General features: G+C 43.1%; 1 protein-coding gene across 1 annotated transcript in view; it reads left to right on the top strand.

The window, feature by feature from the left end:
• The first annotated feature begins 11,797 nt into the window (after positions 1 to 11,797).
• The window catches only part of SLC1A2 (solute carrier family 1 member 2), a 40,390-nt gene continuing 28,430 nt past the window's right edge, over positions 11,798 to 23,757 (top strand). The window contains exon 1 of the mRNA XM_063293239.1: positions 11,798 to 11,933. Coding sequence (XP_063149309.1) covers positions 11,804 to 11,933 — 130 coding nt within the window. The 5' untranslated portion in view covers positions 11,798 to 11,803. The remainder of the gene's footprint in view (positions 11,934 to 23,757) is intronic.

Here is a 23,757-nt window from a genome sequence, read left to right as displayed (position 1 = left end):
GAAGTGGGTAGGGTTATCAGCCATATTATCCTTCTGGATAACCTACAAAAATTAGAAGCAGGGAACACTATTTTACAATGGTTGCACTCTTACTTGAGTGGTGGTTCCAGACAGTTATTCATTTATTCGTGGGTTCAGTTTAACCCATTGCAATCTGTCGACTCTCAGCAATTATGTCACAATAAAGCAATAGCTGAATTCAAATAACATACAATCCAAATCACAAAACCAAAGTATGTTAATGACACTCAGCTATATATCACCACCAAGGACCAAGCCAGAGATGTTGTGGAAGTCCTGAACCAATATCTGGATGCTGAGAGGAACTGAATGGAGTGAAACAACCTCAGTACATTAAATTGGATAAAGACAGAGCTGCTAGTCATCAGTAAGCAACCAATGTCATGTCCCCCGTTGCAATGCATACATACATCACAACAGGGAACATGCCTTCCCGGGGAAGGGGAGGAAGGAGGAAAGAATCAGTGCTAATCTCATAAACACTGGAAGACAAATACAAATAAAGGACAAAGGAGCCATACCTTTACCCTGACCTGGAAAGCCATCATCCTATCTCCCTGACATCTCTGCATTACCACGGGGGACACACCTGCTCTGGACACAGGAAGAGGACAGAGGCAATCAGTGCTAATCCCCTGATCGCCCATCAAGACTCCGGATCAGGACTTTGGGACAATAGGGGGTGGGGAAGGGTCAGGTCCGCACCGCGAATATTTACCGGCTACCTCGCACGCCATGTGCTCATTCCCGTCTTTTTCCATGTATGCATTCTATTCCCAATAAACCAGAAATCCTTAGCCCTGACTAATGAGTCTGTGTTTCTTTGGGAATAAGGCAACCATCACAACCAATAACTTTGATTGCACTAGTTACTCTGGAGAGGACCACGCTCCCCCAGCAGGTGGAGGTTTGTGGTGTATGAAATAGGTGACAAGCCATTTCAGTGGCAGCCTCCACTTTATACAACTCTTTCCTTGGAAGTACATGCAGCTCTCACTTTGTTCTTTAAGCAAACCAAGGCTGTATTGTTTAAGCAAGTCTTTGGCATCTAGTGGTCCTGAGTGGGGGAATGCATCCTCTATATTTAAATAGTTTTTTGATTATGCATTTTTATTTTGTGTATTGCTGCACACTGTTTAGAATCCTCTGGAATTGGGATGGATTATAAGCAATGCAAGTAAATAAATAAATAAAAGGACAGGCATCTTTTCAGGAAGAAATTAATAGGATCAGCTGGAAATGTGGTGCTCAAAATAAAGCATATATATGTTGACATGTGCCATGATGGCTTCCCTTCGGGCAGACGTTGTTTCCCATATTAATTTTGTTTGGCAAGACAAAGAAATTGAATTAAATTTTGTTTTGAACCATTTACTTCTCTTTCAGTATCTGAAGAAATATTTGAATGTCTGGAGTCCCAACTGGAGCACCCTGTAACAATCTGGAGTGGCTATGTTAATTCACCTATTTAATTTCCCATAGTTTATTTGATTCAGTAAACTGTATTCATAATTCAGATACAGATCTTGTCAAAGACCTTTCTTTCTGGCAGGAGGGAGAAGACCTTCTCATGCATTACTCCCAGACTATGGCATGCACTCTGTTCCCCATCGTCTTGGACATCAGAAAATGTGTAAAGATGAATATGTTTTGCCTGTTAATTAATTTTAGCATTACTTTGTACTGATTTTTTTCAACTCTGCAGATCCTTTTTTTTTTTGGTGAGCTTTTAAAAGATCTGTAGCCATCCTTAAATACTCATCAGAGAAGGCAAGAAATAAAACCAATAGTTTTGATTAATATTTGAGAACTGTAGGTTTCGGTATGTTTCCGTCCTTACAGTCAGGAACCACGCTGAGACGAGGAGTAGGTCCCTAGTGTTTATTACTGCTACATTAGACAGAAAATCCTAACAAACTGAAGAAGCGTGGGAAAAACCCAGACAGATAAACCCCAAAGGTTAAGGCGGGTCTGATCTGTGTCTCTTTGAATGGCTGCTTAACTCCTCAGTACTACGCATGCGTTTTCCCCCCTGGATAGGGGCCCCTTCCTGCTCACCATCAGTGCTCATGACAGTTTCCTTTTCTTACTTAGTAGATCAAATACAGTGGATTTCAAGAAGAAACATTTTCTTGGCAACTTTTGTCATTATCATAAGTCTACCTTTGACTGAGGGAAATGGACAGGGTCTAGGAAGAAAGGGAGTCCCTTACGAAACAACAGGTGAGAAGGGAACAGAGCTGTCCCTTTCTCTTGACATTTATTTCCTCTTCAGTAGGGTGAACAACTATGGCTGTAGAATAGAGGGAGCTTCTCCAGTAGGGCAGAGATGAGCAGCTTTTGGGGGAGCCTTTTCATGAGCTGGTTAAGGGCTACATAAAAAAAATAGTGGATGGATCTGGATAAAAACTAATTTTGACTTCACTTCATTTATATTTAAACATAAATCAAACTAAAAAATCTGATATAGCCCCTCATCATTCGTAGATAAATAATTTTCTCCTTTTGTCATATTAAAAATATACAATTGGAATTTCACCATGGGAAGTCCCTGGGTACCACCTCTAAGGTGGTGGTGGTGGAGGAGGAGCTACATGTGCTCTAAGTTTGTGCATCTCTGCAATAATGCACAATTAGTAAAGGTTGCGTTTTTATAAAATAGATGCAACAAGAATTTTCATCTTTTCTTGTTCTTTGGTTTGATTGCTTTTCCTTTTGAAAAGACATTCTGCAACTTTACTAGTTGGTTGAGATGTGCTTAAGGCATTCATACATGTATGTGTGTAAACATGTATACATACATACATACATACATACATATACATATATATATATTTATTTCACTTCATGGTAGAAACTGAAATCTAGAAAATTAAAATTTCCTTTTCTAAGTAAAAATCGAAACTGCTTGAGCGAAAAACAAGGCAGGAAATTCCCAAACTTGCAAAACAAGTTAAATTGTAGAACTTGAGAACTCTGGATTCTGGTGCTTTGTCAAGTGATGATGAGACTATGTCTAATTAGAGTGTTTCACTTTCTGTGAAGTGGGGAGATGGGAGAGGAGAAAGGATTTGGTAGTAATTGCCACTTTTCTTTTGGCAGTCCCTGGTTTTGGAGACCTTGACCTATGCTAGACCACAAGGTATTGTTTTCTTCAGTAGGTTTTTAGCACATGTAAATAAGAACACTTAAAAGAGCAGCAGAGGAATTCAAAACTTAAGCAGGCTTATATGGGAAGAAGCAGTCTTTTGAGCATTTAGGTCCCAGCCATTAGAACACGGTCCCAGGCTCCAACATGCTAACACTTCATGTACTGAATTGGGGATGGAAATGAATAGGCCACCTTTCTCTTTATTTCTTTTCCTCTGTTCGTTCACTTCTTACTATACCAGCCACCTTTTTCTTCTTTCTTAACTTTCAGAAACATTTGGATATATCGTAGAACAAAGCTACAGTTACCTTGTTTTCTCTAGATTGGCCTGCTTAAATGATGCCCTCTGGAGAAATAAAGATGTTGGATGTGACCACAGCTTCCTTCTGTTGTGCTCTCAAACTCTTCCAATCTTTTATTTAAAAATAAAAAGAGAGTTTTGGTGATCTGATGGTGAGGTTTCCAGATTGCACCGTCTCCCCCCCCCACCCCCCCAGCAGTGCCAGTGATGTACTTTACAAATTTGGGGGGGGGGGGGGAATAAGCTAAGTGTACTCAAATAAACAAGTAAATAGTTACAGGCTTGAAAAGTTGTAGAGCAGGCCCATTGTATTAAGATACCAAAGCTTTTGATAAATACCTATTGGTTTTATTTTGTTACAGCCTAAAAACCAGGTACTGTACATAAACATGTAGGGTAAAGCTTCCCTCCAGCTATGGTAACACAACATTTTAGATGTGGCATGGCTACCATGTTTCTCAGTGAGTATAGAAAGTTGCCTTTCATGGTCTTGAGAGCACAGAACATCTCTTTCAAATTCAAACTCATGTTTTAGACAGCCTTTTGTATGTAGTAATTACATTTTAATCCAACAGTCATGCTTTTTCACTTTTTTTTTCCTTTTCAAAATAATTTATCACTCCGATTGCATGGCTTAAAAGATGGAGCAAGTAATGTGACGGGAAGCCCATGGCTTCTATTATATGGGATTATTGCTGCCACCCGTCAGCGTTTTGTATGATTGGTTCCAGCTGATGGGCTCTGAGTTTAGGTTTAGAAAAGAAGAGCAAATCCCAAAGTCTGAAATCAGCCACTTTCTCATTTTTCAGGGGATTAAAGATATGCTTTACTTGCTGCAGCAGCAAAAATAAATGTGTAAGAACTCTGCTATGAATGACCTCAGAGTGTAACGTTGGCCTGAGAGATGTACAAGGTTGGGTGCAAGCATGAAGGCTGCATCCAGATGTTGTGGGGGGGGGGGGCAAGGACCCAGGCAGGATCCATTTTCGGTTATTTTAGGAAGGAACACGGGGATTTCAAGGGGTGGCTACAACCTCTGTAAGATTTAAGGCTAACATTTTGGCCCTTAGAATCCCTCCTTTCCTTCCCTAAAACAAAAACAAAAATAGGCAAAACATTTTGGATTCACCCAGTCAGTCAATAATTGGGTAGCTGATCTTCTTATGTGTGGCACTGAGGGTGTGCCCTTTGTACTCCGGCCTCACCCAGAAGAGATGAGTACAAATGAGAGTAGATCTACTACAGAAAAGGTGTGAACAAATTAAAAATTAGCTACCCTATCAGCAAACTAGGGTAATTCATATTATTTTTGAGCTTTCACGTGTTACTCATACTGAGTCTGGATTTTTTTTTTAAGAACTCCTGGTTTTCATTCTTTTTTTGTGCAAGTTCAGCATAAATAAAAGCTGCTTGTGCCAGTACTGGATTAGCTCCACTCTTGCAGTTTTATGCTATTGTTTCCCTTCAAAAACTGAGTTGATTTACTTTACTTCTACTCTGAAATCAGTTTTCAGCTGGAAATGCTGTCATTCTGCAGAGTTTGGGAATGTGCTATTTCCCACAGGAGGGAAATTTTAATTCACCCCTCCTTTTCCCCACTCCTGAACATCAGCCATCTTGCCAGATCCTTTTAAGGGAATGCTGGTTTTACAGTTTTACATTTACTGCATTCCTCCCTCCCCACCCTTCAGTAGGAACAGGATGAAATTCTGGTTTCCCCTATTTCTTCTGTCAGGGAAAAACCAGGCACAAATCCACAGACTGCTTTCTCATTGCTTTTCTTTATTCCCTTTTTGTGAATTAAGAAACTATTAGGGAACCAAACTAGGTTTGTTCAGTTTGTTCTTGATGTAAACAAAAAGGGTTTAGAAGATTAAATAAGTATTGTGGGCCTGCACACTCTTTTCTTCCTTTGCCTTCTTCCTTGCAGGATCAAATTTAATTTGTTTTTGCTTTTGTACAAAACATATGCAGATATGTTGAAGCCAATAAATTGCAATGAATATTTTACCTCCAACCTCAAAATTCAAAATAGGGCCAAACAGTGCTCTGTAACGTTAGTTGGAGTCATGAGCAAGTGGAAGCGATGTTGGCCAGTTCTAATCTAGAAGGAAACATGGCCTCTGGAACAGAGAAACTAACTAATTGAAATCTGAAGAGAGAAGATGTATAAAGCTGGGACTAGTAGACCTGATATTTTCCAAACCATAACAGTGATTTTCATCTTTCTCATAACTGTGTGTACAGTTAGTCCTCGACTTACGACCATTTGTTCAGCGACTGTTCGAAGTTACAGTGGCGTTGACTGAAGGGACTTATGACTAGTCGCTGAAGTTACAGCCATTGCAGCATCCCTGCAGGCACGCGATCAAAATTTGGGTGCTGGGCAGCCCGCCTGCACTTACAACCTCAGGGGCACCTCAGCTCCCCCACCCACCTATCTCCACCTATCTTCCCACCATCTATGTCCTTTTGGCCCCCTGCACTCTGCAGCCCCTGCCGCCCCAGCTGACCTTCACTCTCTTCTTGCTTCTGCTGCTGACCAAGAATGCATGGCCTGGCCCTTCACGAGGCACGGTGGTTGCCTTGCGAGACCTGGGGAAGATGGCCTCACATGGCCAGCAGCTGCCTCATGAAGGGCCAGGGCAGGCATGCCTTGTTAGCAGTAGGAGCAAGAAGATGGCAAAGGTTAGCTGGGGTGGCAGAGCGCAGGGCGGCAAGGCCTTGGAGTGCAGGGTGGCAAGGGTGACTGGGCTGGGGCGGCTGGTACTTTGGCTTTGTGCTGCGCTGCTGGGGCTTCCGGGGGATGGTGGCTTTGCACCACGCTGCTGGGCCAGGCTGGGGCTGGGCTTCGCACTATGAAGGGGTTCACACTGTGCTACAGCTCAGATGCTTTTTGCAGCCCCAGAGCTGCGGTGCACCAAGAAGGCCCTGAGCTGCAGCGTATTCTTTCCCTGGCTTTCCTGAGCTTGCGCCACACCACAGCACCCTCCTCCCCTAACTCAAGAGCAGCCTGTGCCAGCCCTCCCAGGCCTCTCCCATCCCTCCATGGCACCCCCATGCTTCTTAAGTGGGACTCCCACCTCTACCTGCCTAATAACCCGCATGTCTTGGAGTTATGACAGCAACTGTGACTGCACAAGGTTGCTGTCACTGAGTGATGTGGTCATGTGACATCACACTTTACAACTGCATTGCTTAGCGACAGAAATTCTGGTCCCAATTGTGGTCATAAGTTGAGGACTACTTATTGTGGTTGAACTTAGGGATTTCTGGTTTTGTTTCAGATTCAGGGTGAATAGCAATAACAATTCATCAGATATCCCTAAGTTCTGCATCAAAGAAAGAGTTTTCTGGGGGGGGGAAGGGAAAGGATGCTAAGAAACAAATTATGAAAGCAAATTAATGCGGTTTTAATTATGAACCATCAAATGTTGCAGTTCAGATCCTTTTTCCCCAAAGGTATACTGGCTATTTTTGCAGGAAAGAGGTCTGCTTAGTCTCTCAAGGCACACTGCTACAGCCTAAATACCCAGGAGTGCATCCACTGTCGTTCTCTATCAACCATCCAGCAAATCATGGTCTTAATATAGATTCTTCATAGATAGCTGCAAGCCGTGAGCCTTGTGCAGTTTATACATAATAAATACCAATATTGTAGCTTCAGATAGAAAGAGGGTTATTTTTTTCCAAAGCGTTGGCTTTATCTTGGAAAAAGAGGACCGTAGGAAAAGGATGAATGGACTATACAAAATGCAAAATACAGATTTTGCTGGCAGAGAGAGTCTAACATTTAAATCATTTTACTTTATAAATTTCTGGAGAGAAGCTAATTTTTCAATTTCAAAAATAGTAAATGTATGCTATCAATTCCTTAATAATAAACTCCCTAAACTAGAAAGTTGGACTTTCCCAGGATTAAGGTAAACCCTACGCACAGTGCTCTGGTCTTTGTGGGATCAGTTGTTTGAAGGCAAATTATTTTCCTATCTCACCCGTCACTGAGAGCATGAGTTAGATCTCTCTTTTGTCTTCCTCTCTTTTCATCAGATCTTGGTGATGCAAGCACAGAGGAGAGGACAAAAGGACAACGGAAAAAGAAATTAAGGTACTTACGTCCTCGTAAGCTGATTGGATGAAAAACAAAACCCAAACACTTTAACTGTTATATAATGGTTTTACGGGCTCAGACGTGGAATTTGGGGTCTCTTAGGAGCGATCCATTGCCTTGCCCCTAAATTACAGCAGTGAGGCCCACGGATGGTAACTATGCCTGCATCTCTCCACCGAGTAAGGGAAGCAGGAGGGTACAATTTCTGTGTTGCAGGAAGAAGCCAGGCGAGTGCTTCTTAGCCTTTTGGATCTTCAGTGCCAGCAATCACTTCATCAAAGAACCTCAGTCCTAGTAACATAAAAACTAAATGTCCACTTTTTTCATGAAGGATATATTAGACTTTCTGTTACATTCATTAGTTACGGCTTATTTTGGACATTTTAAAAGAGAATGATACTGTTGGCAGTATTGCTACATCTGCATAATAGGTGAGAGCTAACTAGGGTTGCAGCAAAGTTTGCTGCTCTGGCAGCAGATGTCTTTTAAGCCGAAGTACTGATGAGTGAGAGAGCTAACTAATGCAAAATATTATTTAGTTTGTCTTCTCAGTCCAGGCTTCTCAGAGATGCATCACTCTTAGATGCTGAGAAATGTTTTGTTAAAATGCATAGTTCCTTGACCTTCATATACTTGATGGGAAACTGATGGCTTGTCTCCTGCTCAGCTCTGCTCTGCTCTCTCATACGGGTAGTCCTCACTTGATGACAGTAATTGGGACTGGAATTTCTGTCACTAAGTGATACAGTCACAAAGCACAGAGATTTATGTGTGAAACACACTGAGCTGATTCTCATGACATATTAAGCCATCTTGTAATTGGCTTCATGTGTCATCCAAACTCAGCTCAGAGTGTGGTTAAGGGATATATCTTAAACTGTAGCTATGATTTGGTTTTAGTTTGCTTACTTTAAACATAGTCAGCATGTCCAAATTTGGACTGGTGGTTATTCTATAATGAAATAGTTTGTAGTTCTCTAAGAAATTTGGTGTCAATATCAATGTTTCTGGGCTCTCTTTCATGTTATGAAGCTCTATAGGGCATATTTGGGCCAGTCACTCTCTCTCAGCCCAACTCACCTCACAGGGTTGTGTTGTGGGGAAAATAGGAGGAGGAAGGAGTATTTGGTATGTTCGCTGCCTTGAGTTATTTATAAAAATAATAAAATAAAGGCGGGATAAAAATAAATAAATAAATATTTTTAATACCCACACCACATACACACAGAGGCTATAAATCCTGTAAAAACAAGTCACTCCTACTAGAAAAAATATCTCGGATACTGGGTGCAGAGAAACCATTAACAGGAAATATTTAATAACTTCTATATATAACTTTAATAACTCTGGTTCTTCCAAGCCCTGGAGATCAGCTAAGAAAATTTATTTACTTATTTATTTATTACTCAAATTTAGCCACCGCCCATCTCCCCCAGAAGAGGGACTCTGGGCGGTTTACAATAAAATCCCACATAAAACATAAACATTAAAATCACATAAAACAATTATGATAAAACACAATAAATAAATAAAATCCAAGAGAAATGTAAAATCCAGGCTGGTGGGAGCGACTCTAGGGCACAAGTCATCCCCAAGAATGGTTATTCACTTTCCCGCCCCAGGCGAGATGGCAAAACCAGGTCTTCAGGGCCTTCTGGAAGGTCAGGAGCGAAGGGGCCTGTCTCACCTTCGGGGGCAAGATATTCCAAAGAGCGGGGGCCACCACAGAGAAGGCCCACTTCCTGGACCCCGCCAGATGAAATTCTCTTATGGACGGGGTCTGGATGATCGGGTGGGACGGGTTGATGTAATGGGGATGAGACGGTCCCTCAGGTAACCTGGCCCCATGCCATGTAGGGCTTTAAAGATAATAACCAACACATTGAATTGGACCCAGAAGCAAACTGGCACCCAGTGCAGCTCGCGCAGCAACGGTGTTATATGTGCCCACCTAGGTGCACCAAAAATAGCCCACACGGCTGCATTTTGGACCAGCTGAAGCTTCCGGATACTCTTCAGGGGTAGCCCCATGTAAAGCGCATTGCAGTAGTCTATATGGGAGATAACCAGGGCGTGAGTGACTGTTCGGCGGGCTTCACGATCCAGGAACGGGCGTAACTGGTGCACAACCTGAAGTTGCGCAAAGGCCCTTCTGGCCACGACTGCCACCTGCTCTTCGAGCAGGAGTTGTGAGTCCAGGAGAACCCCCAGATTATGCACTGAGTCTGTCTGGGGCAGTGCCACTCCATCCAGAACTAAAGATGACAGTTTCCTGGAAGATGAAGCCCCATCAACCCACAGCCACTCCGTCTTGCCAGGGTTCAGTTGAAGCCTGTTGTTCCCCATCCAGACCCCCACAGCCCCCAGGCACCGAGAAAGGACAGTCACTGCATCACTTACCTCACCCGGGATAGAGATGTATAACTGGGTATCATCAGCATCATCCAAGTGATTTTATCCTGCAGATGCTCAGAAAACTCTTCCGCACAGCCCTGTAGGTGGGTCACTGGGCCCACCTTCCCCAAAAGGGTACGTGTGATCTTAAACAGGGCCATCGGACGGCAATCTGTGGATGCAATAAGAGCGGAGAAATACTGCCGTTTCGCCGCTCTTACCGCCACAAGTTATTTTATATAAGTGGAAGAAAGTAGATGTTAAAGAGTATATTCAAGAGATGGGCTCTCTGTTGATCTTTGAGATGTCCTTATATTGGAGAAAACAGAAGATGGAGCATTGCATTCTGGGGGCGGAGTCTAGCTTTCATGTGAAAAGGCTGAGTTTGCTTCATATTAATATTCCTCATTGGGACTTCTTATATGGATCATTTTCTTTTCTATTCTTTTTATTACTACCATATGTATAATCATTACTGTATTTTTTATTTTTGTCTGTTAATTGTACTTGTAAAATAAAATTTAAAAATGAAAAGACATTTTTATACAAGTGCGGTTAATAAGAAAAACTTGATTTACAGATACCTCTAATGAAATTAATACTGGCATTATCACATGAAAGAATGCTGGCCATAGCATTAGGCAGAATGAAGTGGCTGCTTCAGTGTCATGAAAGGACAGCAAACGTTTAGCTAATTTGCTTGTAGTTTTTATGTTTATAGTATTGGGATGGGAGAGAAGCTCCCTTTCCTGCTTTAGGCACCAGAATGTCTTGGTTGGCCGGGAAAAATGTGTCCCTTGACTTGGGGAATGAAGGGGGCACCATTTGTGACTTCACCTGTAGGGAGCAAAATGTTGGAGCTGGACCTGACTTGAAGTGGAATGTCTGGCATGCAAATTCAGTTTCAATTTTGAGGCTCATTAAAAAGTTTTGAAGCTCATTAATGAGTTTTTGCCCTTTTACTGTTTTAGGACAACAGCTGTTATGAAGCAGATGGCATTCAAACCAAGAGAAGAGAGAGAAGGAAAAAAGAAGGATGCAGATCAGATTGTCAAGGAAGTGGCTAAAGTGTTACTTTAGGGCCAGCCTCTGAATCCCTCATGCAGGAAGATTTTACCTTCAGTATATAGCTAAATTAAAACTGTTAGGAAGGTGGGAAAACCAAGAAAGAGAAGCATTGTGGCCTGCACCAGTCTTTGCATTTTTCTCTGTTGTTGTGTTGTTGTTGTTTTAAAACTATATTCTCTCCTCACCACAGTAAAGAAGGTGCATAATCGTGCCCTATATATATTTCCTGTAGAGATCTGATAACAAGCAGAGATTTGACATCTATCTCTCTGGGATATTTTAATTTGGATTCCAGCATTGATCAGAGCATTGGGCTCAACAGCCTATATGGCCCTTTCCAACTCTATGATTCTAGCTTTTCAAGTGGCATTTCCAGTCATATTTCAATTTGCACTTAATTTCATCACATTATAGTCATCTCTAATTTCTTCATTTCTTTTTCCTTTCATTATATTCTGCTGATTTCTTGTTTTAGATGACAAGGTTGTTAAGTGTGTGAGTAGGATCAACCTGTTTATTACTGTATGGAATCTAGTTTTGCTAGGCATGTTATCTATACTACTGCTATACTACTACAACTTCCCTATTGTTCTTGAAGGAGGGGACCACCAATTGTAATTTCAGACCTTGCCAGTAATAGTGAGATCTCCTATTGTACAACAGGATAAATCAACTTTTCCATTTATTCTCAGTAGAATATCTTGCAGGTTTTCACATTACAATATCTTAATTTTATTTTTCTTCTAGTGCCAACAACATGCCAAAGCAGGTAGAAGTACGAATGCATGAAAGCCATATGAGTCCAGTGGAACTTCAACGGAAGCACATCTTTGTACGACTCTGGCTTTCACTCAGAAAAAATCTGCTCCTTTCACTTACTGTATTTGGTAAGTAAACCTGAGAAAGAATGAATTGGCCTAATTAATCCATAGATGAATAAACCATGTTCTGATATCCTAAGAAGTCTCCCTATCTGATCTCCTCCTTCCTCTCTTTTTCTTCACTATGTTTAGAACTTTACCCAAAACATTTGTGATGCCTCTCTCATATTCAAGCCCCATCTTTCCCATGACTCCTTTGACACAACCCTTAATTTTCCTGCGTATTATTACTAAACCTAAGTTTTAGATTTAGTAAGCTTCCCTATTTTACTTCTGCTTCCCCTTCTCCCTTTATCAGCCTGTCAAAGTAGACTAACTTAGGAAACCAGACAATACTACTTTTATTATAAAGTTATGGTAACAGAATCTTGCAAGTCTGAATGTGCTCTCTTCCCCTCACCCCCGCCCCATTCCCTTTATCTTCATAAGAACTAGGGAAGGTCTTGTCTGAGTCATTTTCTCAGGTTACCATTCTATACCAGACTCAGGTTTCTTTTATCTGACCATTGTCTTGGTAGCAGTTCTCCCTTCTGTTCCTCAAGGTTCTTCCTTCTGCCCATTACGCCCTTCTATTATTCCCCTGAACTGAATCCTGTTGTCCTTCTCAGGGCAACACTGATGGCAATATATTGATACCAGGTAACAGTAATTGAGCTATGGAAACTGCTGTAATCAGATATGATGATGGCTACCAGTTTAGATAGATTTGAAAGAAGACTGGGACAACTCATGGAAGAAAGAGCTATCACCGGTTACTAACCTTATTGGCTGCATATTACCTGTTGGTGGCTATAGGTATTTTGTGATTCATACTTTAAGGTATGAATTCAATCACAAGCTGCATACCAATTAAATTAATACCAATATCAGTCTTACAGAAGCAGCCAAGATAAATTGAAGGAATGTTACCAGTTCTTTAACTTTCCAGGATTCCCAAGGCATCAAACAGCAGGTCTAATCCTGTTACTGGAGTCCTCAGCAAATAGAAGAGGAATAGAATAGTCTACAGAGAAGCTAATGACTTAACAAAGGAACACCTCTATGGTTCTCCAAAGGCTATGAAACCTGTTGCACTCCAGATGTGTTGAATGTGTTCATTGACAAAACCAAGTAGTGATTATGGAAGCTGAAATATATGTCTCATTTATTCATTCATTGTGAATGCTTTTATGCTACTTCAGTCATCTGACCCTTAGCAGCTTACAACAGATACATCCAATACATAACATTACAGCAAAGTGATTGTTTCAGGCTAATTTTATTTAACCGAAATTTTATCTTCTTGTGGATTTTATTGTATTTGTTGATTGGCCAGTGGCTATAATAAAACACGTTGTAGTAATCAGCAAATGCACTAAATTAATATACCAAAATATAAATACATCAGGATAAATCATATTACAATCATAAAATTACAGCTCCTTATATCATCAAAACAGCTAGATGTAATGAATGCCTATTCTAAAACACTCTCAGACTCATGAGCAGGAATGGAAAGATATCTGATTTATTAAAGAATAGTATGCAGGATCACAAAGAAAGCTGAGAATGATAAAAGCGCACCAAATGCAAACTAAAAAACCCTCGGTACAAATGAGATCCCTCCCCCCGTAGAATCTTCCCAAGCTCACAATCCCAGGTGCTCCTAATGGCTTCTGATGGTCTGCGGGAAAAGTCCTTGAACAGAGCACATAACCCAAACACATTCCATTGAAATGAACATAGATACAGAGCTTGGTACAAGGATTCACAGCAGCTCCCTCCCAAACAGAAACGCGTGTCAGCGCCATGGCATGTGAAATGTTACGATGTACAGTGCACATTGAAACAGTGAACATGACATACTGCCCCCCCAAAAGAAAAAAAAACAATAAGCAGCAGGCTTTAAAGGGTATGCCAAGTGGAAACGGCGAATTAAATCAGGAGCATTAATGTGGCGAGCAGACTCCCATTCAGGATGAGGAAAGTGTTTCCATCGGACCAGATACTGGAGGGTGCCGCAAAGCTTGCGAGAATCAACGACCTCCCTGACCTCAAAGTGCTGTTGGCCGTCAATCATGATTGGAGCAGGAGGAGGAGGTTGGGGATGCCAGCGGGAAGAGTGGTGGACAGGCTTGAGCAAGCTGCAAAGGAAAACATGGTGCAAGCATTTCAAATTGTGAGGCAGATCCAACTTAACAGTAACTGGATTGATAAGACCAACAATAGGGAAAGGACCAATGAACTTGGGAGCAAGTTTTTTAGAGGGCTGTGGGGACTTGATGAATTTGGTAGGTAGATACACTTGATCCCCAATCTTGAAATCGTGTTGCAAAGAACGATGCTTATTGGCTTGAAACTTGTAAGCAGCCTGGGCATCAGCCAAAGCCTGTTGAATCACCGGCCAGGAATCAACAAGCTTAACAGCCCAGTCAGAGGCAGAACATGTTTGGGGAGGGGGTTGTGGCAGTTCAGGGATGGGAACAAAGTCATGACCAGAAATCACACGAAAAGGGGTTTGCCCAGTACTCTCATGGACAGCATTGTTGTAAGCCACTTCAGCAAAAGGCAGCAACTCCACCCAATTGTCATGATAGTTAATGTATGCTCTAAGAAATTGTTCAAGGGCAGAGTTCAAAATCTCAGTAGGTCCGTCAGTCTCAGGATGGGACGAGGTGGACAGCGCCTGTTTGGCGCCAATCAATTTTAAAAATGATTTCCAAAACTGGGAAGTAAACTGTGTCCCGCGGTCACTGACCAAACGGGAGGGGCTACCTTGGAGATGGTAAATGTGGATGAGAAATAGGCAGGCCAATTGCACAGCCAATGGGATGGAAGCACACGGAATGAAATGGGCTTGTTTGGAGAAAAAATCTTTTACAACCCAAATGACAGTTTTCTTCTGACTGGGAGGAAGATCCACAATAAAATCCATAAAAATCTCATCCCAGGGATGGGACGGGCTGGCCACAGGCTGCAGAAGCCCCTGCGGTTTCCCCCCTTTTCGCTTTGACATTGCACAAACAGGACAGGAAGCCACATAGTCTTTTACATCGCGTCTCAAGGCGGGCCACCAGAATTGATGAACCAAATGCAATGTTTTAACAAAACCAAAATGCCCAGCAAGTTTATCATCATGGGAATGCTGTAAAATGTCAGGTCGTAAAGTTTCAGGTACATAAACGCGGTGTTGCACCCATGCCAGACCATTTTTCAAAAGAAACTGTGTCTTTATTAGCTAGCAACCAAGTGTCAGATTTCAGTGCCTGGAGAAAGTCTTTCTGTAATTGGCAAGGAACTTGCGCTTTCCGCTTCCCAGACTGGGCTGGGGGCGGGGATGCCTGCGCACGGGTCTGGCTCTGGGTGACAGCAACTAAGCCCAGTTGTGGTTCAGTGAGAACAGTCCCAACCACATCTGCCACGTGGTCAAGGTCCTGAGGTACACGTGACAAAGCATCGACCAGAAAGTTTTTCTTTCTCGTAATAAATTTTAACTGGAAGTTAAAGCGACTGAAAAATTGAGCCCAGCAAATTTGTTTCGGACTGAGACGCCGGGGGGTGGGGAGGGCTTCCAAATTCCTGTGATTGGTCCAAACTTCGAAAGGGCATTTAGCGCCTTCCAGGAGGTGACACCAGGCTTCCAAAGCGGCTTTTACAGCAAAAGGCTCCTTTTCCCAAACATGCCACCAGCGTTTGGTTTCAGAACATTTTCTGGACAAATAAGCGCAGGGTTTTAACTGATTTTCAGAATCTCTCTGTAACAATATAGCCCCCACTGAGGAGTCAGAAGCATCAACTTGGACCACAAAGGGGCGTTCAGGATCGGGGTGCTGTAGAATAGGCTCAGCAGTGAAGAGGGTTTTTAACTTCTCAAATGCTGCCTGGCATTCAGGTGTCCAATTCAGCACTGCCCCAGGGTTTTTTACTTTGCGTGTCTCCCCCAAGCCCTTGGTATGGAGTAAATCAGTGAGGGGCAAAGCAATCTCAGCGAACCCCTGGATAAATTGCCGATAGTAATTAGTGAACCCTAGGAAACTTTGTAATTGCTTCCGGGTGCGGGGACGTTCCCAACTTAAAATCGCCTGAATTTTTGCAGGGTCCATTTCAATGCCCTTGTCAGACACTCTATAACCCAGATAGTCAAGTTGGGTCTTGTGAAACTCACATTTGGAAAGCTTGGCATAAAGTTTGGCATCTCTAAGCTTGCTTAACACCTGTTTGAGGAGGCGTTCGTGTTCCTCCTCGGTTTCAGTGTAAATGAGAACATCGTCTAAATAAACCAGGACCCCTTTAAACAAATGATCATGTAATACTTCATTAATCAATTGCATGAAGACTCCAGGCGCCCCTGCCAACCCAAAAGGGAGGACTTTGTACTGAAATGAACCCAGTGGACAATTAAAAGTGGTTTTCCACTCATCTCCAGCTTGTATGCGGATGTGGAAATAGGCTTCATGAAGATCGAGCTTGGAGAAAATCTTGGCCTTAGACAAGTGAGCTAACATGTCCTTCATGAGCGGAAGAGGGTACTTGTTGCAAATTGAGATGGAATTTAACCCCCAATAGTCAGTACAGAGTCGAAGCGTGCCATCTTTCTTTTCCCGGAATAGCACAGGGGCCCCAACTGGGGAATTTGCAGGTTCAATAAACCCCCTTGACAGATTTTTGTCAATAAAGTCCCGTAATGCCTCAAGCTCCTTCTGAGTCATCGGATAAATTTTTGGCTTGGGCAATTGAGCGTTGGGAACCAACTCTATTGCACAGTCAGTTTTCCGATGGGGGGGTAGCTGATCTGCTTCCATTTCCCCAAACACGTCTGCAAAGTCTTGGTATCAATCGGGCAAGCCTTCTAAATGTGCCAAGCTAGGGCGCGGCATGGCAATTGCAGCCCTTCCAACTCCCGCACGTGAAACTCTCTCCGCTGTAGGAGCTTGGTAAAACCTATCCTTAAAAGTCACAGTTCTGTGTTCCCAGTTTATATATGGGCTTCAATAGGTCAACCAGGGGATCCCCAGAATTACCAAGGGATTGCCAACAGGTGCCACTACAAATTTTAAAGTCTCACCATGGCTGCCCATTTGCATTGTGACAGTTCCAGTGAAATGGGTTGCCGCCCCCCCCCCCGCCATTGAACCATCCAACTGTGTGAAGATCAAAGGCTGCTGGAGGGGGAAGCTAGGCAGGTCCAAAGCAGCAACCAGATCAGGGTGAATTAGACACCTGGAACACCCAGAGTCAACTAAAGCCCAGACCTCTGTAGTCTTTGTGTGGGAGCCCAATTTCACTTTTACTGCTAAAGTGGGACAGTCAGCACTCACCATAGCATCCTCGCACCCATCCTCCTCCACCTGCCCGCAGGCGCTCTTCATGGCAGGTGGCTGGCATTTCCCGCTGGCTCCTTAGAGTCATCTTCAGCCTCTCCCGAGAAGTAGAATACTTCCTCAGCGTCGGCTGCCCCCTTGGCTGCTGTCATCCGCCGTGGGGGTGGGGTGCGATTTGGCCGGCAGCTTGCCCACTCGAACTCCAGCCTTGGCTTTTGGGCAACCAGCTGCTTGATGCCCTTCCTTTCCGCATCGGAGACACTGACCCCTCGCATAGCGCCGATCTCTCTCCTCTTCCCAGGCTCTATAACCTGGCCGGCAGCAGTTGCGACACTTCGGGGTCCCCTCATGGTGGCTGGTTGTTTTTCAGGTCGTCTGGTTTGCATGAAGGTATGCTGGGTGTGCTCAGCCTGTCTGGCCAGACAGATCCATTCGTACAATGACTCTGGGTCATCTCTACACAACGCCCATCGTAGGACGTCCCAGTTGAGTCCTTCTTTAAACCGTTCTATTAAGGTTAACTGAGACCAGTCGGGGATTCTCCCAGCTAAAGCCTTAAACTCCAGGGCATAATCAGCTACAGACAGCTGGCCCTGGGTAAGATCCTTCAGTGCCTTCTTAGCTCTTGCCTTGGCCAGAGGATCCTCAAAATGCAGCTTTAACGCCCCCATAAAGTCCTCGAAATACTCAAGTTCAGGGAAGTCAGCCTCACTTAATTGAACATACCAGTCAGCCGCTCGACCCTTCAACTTGGTGGCAATGGCAGTTATCTTAGCCTCTTCGGAAGGGAGTATGGTCCAAACTGCCTCATGTAACTTTTAGCATTGGTTAGAAAGAAAGATAACTTGGTTGGATCCCCATCAAACTTGACAGAAAAGTCTTTCACCCTCACTCCTGTTGGAGCGGAACCGGAGGCTGCTTTAGTGTTTGGGCCCCAGGTTACGGTAGTTGTCGCTCTGCAGGGTAGAGATTCATCCCGGAGTCATCTCTGGCCCCGCTCCACCAGCAATCTGGGTGGGAGGATCAGGGATGCTTGCGTGAAGCTGGGACCTCTGTCGTGCCTCCCCTGCCCCCCCCCCCAATGATAGAGACAGGTACTCCATTGATTCTATTTTGGCCTCCACCACTCTTAGCCTTTCAGGGGTTTGAGATTCTTCCCTCCCTCGCGTGTTAGGCTGTCTCTCCGTTGATACCGTGGTAGATTCTACGTCTGGGGTCAGCGGGAACCGATGTTTCCAGGACGCCTGGGACGTCCCTAACTGGGGTTCTCCCATTGCATCTCAGGTGATCAACTCTGCAGGCAATTCGCTGGGTGCCAGTTGCTCTAGTTCTCCCCCATCGTTTGATTCCTCCACCTCAGGGTTGAAACTTGAATCCTGCCGGAAATCTGAAGGTTCTGGGGTGAGGCTCAGTTCTCCGCTCTTGACCGTCGACTCGGGCATCAAGCTAGCCGGCTCCTCAAGTCCCCCAGTCGTGAGCTTGGACTCGGCCATCGTTAACTATTTTCCCTCACAAGAAACTGATCTTGGTAGGAGCTAACGGTACAACTTTGGTGATTCTCAGCTTTATGTAATGAATGCCTATTCTAAAACACTATCAGACTCATGAGCAGGAATTCAAAGATATCTGATTTATTAAAGAATAGTATGCAGGATCACAAAGAAAGCTGAAAATGGAAAAAGCATGCCAAATGCAAACTAAAAACCCTCGGTACAAATGAGATCCCTCCCCCCGTAGAATCTTCCCAAGCTCACAATCCCAGGTGCTCCTAACGGCTTCTGATGGTCTGCGGGAAAGGTCCTTAAGCAGAGCACATAACTCAAACACATTCCATTGAAATGAACATACAGAGCTTGGCACAAGCTTTCACAGCAGCTCCCTCCCAAACAGAAACGCGCGTCAGCACCATGGCATGTGCAACGTTACGATGTACACAGTGTATATAGTGCACATTGAAACAGTGAACATGACACTAGATTCATCCCATGCTCAGGTACTTCTCCCATTCTCACCTTAGTCCCCAAAAGCACATTGGAAGAGCCAAGTTCTTAAAAGCTTCATAAGTAAAAGCTTCATTCCCCTGCCCAGTAGCAGCCACCCCCACCCCCGCTGCACTTGTGCTGCATCTTACCTGCCTGCTAGCCTGCTTGCAAGCTGCCTCAGACTTGCTTAATGACCCACGATCCTCACTTAATGATGGCAATGGAGAGTGCTGGGATTGCTGTTGCTAAGAGATGCGGTCACATGATGTCAGACTTTATGACCTCATTGTTTAGTAATGTAAATTCTGGTCCCAGTTACTATAGTTAACCAACTTACTATCGTTTATTACCATATTTGTGAATGGTCACTATATGAGGCAATTTCTAAATGAGGACTACCTGGATATAGGCATAGGCATAGGCATAGGCATAGGCATAGGCATAGGCATAGGCATAGACACAGACATAGACATAGACATAGACAATTGCAACAACAGCATACAATTTTTCTGAAGGTATGATCGTAGGTGACCCAAAATACAAAAATCACTATATAAATCACATTGTCAGCCATCAGATTTCATGAAGGTGCCAAGAACCATTATTTAGTTACTTTGTATATTTATTCAATTTACATAGCAGTTCACTCAGCACATGATTCAGGATCAAATCACAACAATGAATTCCATTGCATTAACAGCAGAAACAGAGACATATAAATATACATCACATTAGTGGAGTCTGCCTCCTTTTTCCCAGACATTTCAACTGCTTCCTAAACATCAAAGACTACCTGGTTAATCTTGAAAAGTTCGAGTACAGGTCTGGATTGGGATTAGAGCTGGACACAAAACTACTTTTCAAAATTCTCCACCAAATTTGGGGCTGGAGCAATTGGGTGGATTTCTCCAAATTTATTAAGGGAAGGGGAAATTCTCCAATAATTTCTGATGGGCAGGGTTCCCACTCAGAAGTAAGAGTAGCATTATATTGGGAAAAAAGCTCAATGTTAGGAACTTCTTCATGATCTCTTTGGGATTTGTTTAAAGCATGAAACCCTTTATGAGTCTGATAGCACCTTTTCAGACTAGCATATTTTATTAAAGAACATAAAATTTCATGAATTGTAGCTGATTAAAGCTTAACTCTTTTAATAAAATATGTTCGTCTGAAAAGATGCAACCAGACTCCTTTGGATTTTTGGCTACCATGGCTGTCCTACCACAATGTCTACAGTTTGAAGCATAAGAAGCAGGGATGCTGCAGAATACTGCAGGGATGATAATCCAATGAAGGAGAGGATGTTAATACACATCACTTGGCTATACGGTAACAAGAACGTCAGCCATGAAAATTTCTCCAAAATTCTCTCCTCTTTTGAGAAAACTTCTAAAGCAAATATTTTTTTATATATGTTTTTTATTTATATTTATTTAAGGCTCAAATTTATTCACCGCCCATCTCACTCAGAGACCGAGAGAAAGAAATGCTCTTTCTTTCAACTGAATGAGAATTGCAGGGGAAAAAAATGCAGGATAATTTCTGCGCCTGACACTAATTTAAATCTTTGTGTCCTGGTCTTGATTCCAAAGGATGATATAGAGTAGCTTTTCCCACTGGAGTACCTTCGGATGCATTGGGACTACAAGTCCCAGAATTTCCTGCTGGCTATGAATTCCAGCTGTTATTATCCCCAAACTTCTGAAAAGTAATGTATTGGGGAACTATCCAAAGTGCAATAAACTGTGTTCAGTAGCTTCTGTTTGAATAAAGTATCTGTCAATTCATAACAAAAAAAGTAATGCATTTAATTTACTAGCACTGTGAAGGAAAAGAAAAGGAGAAAGGCTAGTTGAGGAAGTGGAGATTCATGACCCTTGTATTTCCTTCCCAGGCACTGATGCTTTTTAGCTTTCTCTCTTGCTGTGCACTAGAAGACTAGACCAAGCAATACAGTGATCTACTTTTCTCAGTTGCCTTCTGGGTATTGTTGTTTATTCGTTTAGTCACTTCCGACTCTTCATGACTTCATGGACAGCCCACGCCAGAGCTTCCTGTCAGTCGTCAACACCCCCGGCTCCCCCAGGGATGAGTCCGTCACCTCTAGAATATCATCTATCCATCTTGCCCTTGGTCGGCCCCTCTTCCTTTTGCCTTCCACTCTCCCTAGCATCAGCACCTTCTCCAGGCTGTCCTGTCTTCTCATGATGTGGCCAAAGTATTTCAGTTTTGCCTTTAATATCATTCCCTCAAGTGAGCAGTCTGGCTTTATTTCCTGGAGGATGGACTGGTTTGATCTTCTTGCAGTCCAAGGCACTCTCAGAATTCTTCTCCAACACCACAGTTCCAAAGCATCGATCTTCCTTCTCTCAGCCTTCCTTATGGTCCAGCTCTCGCAGCCTTATGTTACTATGGGGAACACCATTGCTTTAACAATGCGGACCTTTGTTGTCAGTGTGATGTCTCTGCTCTTAACTATTTTATCGAGATTTGTCATTGCTCTTCTCTCAAGGATTAAGCGTCTTCTGATTTCCTGACTGCAGTCAGCATCTGCAGTAATCTTTGCACCTAGAAATACAAAGTCTTTCACTGCTTCTACATTTTCTCCCTCTATTTGCCAGTTATCAATCAAGCTGGTTGCCATAATCTTGGTTTTTTTGAGGTTTAGCTGCAAGCCAGCTTTTGCACTTTCTTCTTTCACCTTCATCATAAGGCTCCTCAGTTCCTCTTCGCTTTCAGCCATCAAAGTGGTATCATATCTGAGATTGTTAATGTTTCTTCCAGGCATTTTAACTCCAGCCTTGGATTCCTCAAGCCCAGCATGTTGCATGATGTGTTCTGCGTACAAGTTGAGTAGGTAGGGTGAGAGTATACAGCCCTGCCGTACTCCTTTCCCAATCTTGAACCAGTCCGTTGTTCCGTGGTCTGTTCATACTGTTGCTACTTGGTCGTTATACAGATTCCTCAGGAGGCAGACAAGATGACTTGGTATCCCCATACCACTAAGAACTTGCCACAATTTGTTATGGTCCACACAGTCAAAGGCTTTAGAATAGTCAATAAAACAGAAATAGATGTTTTTCTGAAACTCCCTGGCTTTTTCCATTATCCATCGGATATTGGCAATTTGGTCCCTACTTCCTCTGCCTTTTCTAATCCCAGCTTGTACATCTGGCAATTCTCGCTCCATGAATTGCTGAAGTCTACCTTGCAGGATCTTGAGCATTACCTTACTGGCATGTGAAATGAGTGCCACTGTTCGATAGTTTGAACATCCTTTAGTGTTTCCCTTTTTTGGTATGGGGATATAAGTTGATTTTTTCCAATCTGATGGCCATTCCTGTGTTTTCCAAATTTGCTGGCATATAGCATGCATTACCTTGACAGCATCATCTTGCAAGATTTTGAACAGTTCAGCTGGGATGTCGTCGTCTCCTGCTGCCTTGTTATTACCAATGCTTCTTAAGGCCCATTCAGCCTCACTCTTCAGGATGTCTGGCTCTAGCTCACTGACCACACCATCAAAGCTATCCCCAATATTGTTATCCTTCCTATACAGGTCTTCTGTATGTTCTTGCCACCTTTTCTTGATCTCTTCTTCTTCTGTTAGGTCCTTGCCATCTTTGTTTTTGATCATGCCCATTTTTGCCTGGAATTTACCTCCGCTGTTTCTAATTTTCTGGAAGAGGTCTCTTGTCCTTCCTATTCTATTGTCTTCTTCCACTTCCGCGCATTGCTTGTTTAAAAATAATTCCTTATCTCTTCTGGCTAACCTCTGGAATTTTGCATGTAATTGGGCATATCTCCCCCTATCGCTGTTGCCTTTTGCTTTCCTTCTTTCTTGGGCTACTTCTAGTGTCTCAGCAGATAGCCATTTTGCCTTCTTGGTTTTCTCTTTCTTTGGGATGTATTTTGTTGCTGCCTCCTGAACAATGTTGTGAACTTCTGTCCAGAGTTCTTTTGGGACCCTATCTACTAAGTCCAGTCCCTTAAATCAATTCTTCACCTCCACCACATATTCCTTAGGGATATTAGTGAGCTCATATCTAGCTGATCTGTGGGTCTTCCCTAATCTTTTTAGTCTGATCCTAAATTGTGCAATAAGAAGTTCGTGATCAGAACTACAATCAGCTCCAGGTCTTGTTTTTACCGACTGTATAGATGTCCGCCACCTTTGGCTGCAAAGGATGTAGTCAATCTGATTTCGGTGTTGTCCATCTGGTGAAGTCCACGTATAAAGCCGTCTCTTCGGTTGTTGGAGGAGAGTGTTTGTTATGCAGAGTGAGTTGTCTTGGCAAAATTCTATCAGCCTATGTCCTGCTTTGTTTTGTTCTCCCAGGCCATGCTTACCTATAATTCCAGGTGTCATTTGACTGCCCACCTTAGCATTCCAGTCTCCCGTGATGAAAATAACATCTCTTTTAGGCGTGTTGCCCAGTAGGTGCTGCAGATCCTCATAGAACTGCTCTACTTCAGCTTCTTCAGCATTTGTGGTTGGGGCGTATATTTGGATCACTGTGATGTTAGATGGCTTGCCCTGAATTCGAA

Source organism: Candoia aspera, chromosome 1 (assembly GCF_035149785.1).
Source record: "Candoia aspera isolate rCanAsp1 chromosome 1, rCanAsp1.hap2, whole genome shotgun sequence".
NCBI lineage: Eukaryota > Metazoa > Chordata > Lepidosauria > Squamata > Boidae > Candoia > Candoia aspera.
This window is presented reverse-complemented; position numbering and strand designations above follow the sequence as displayed.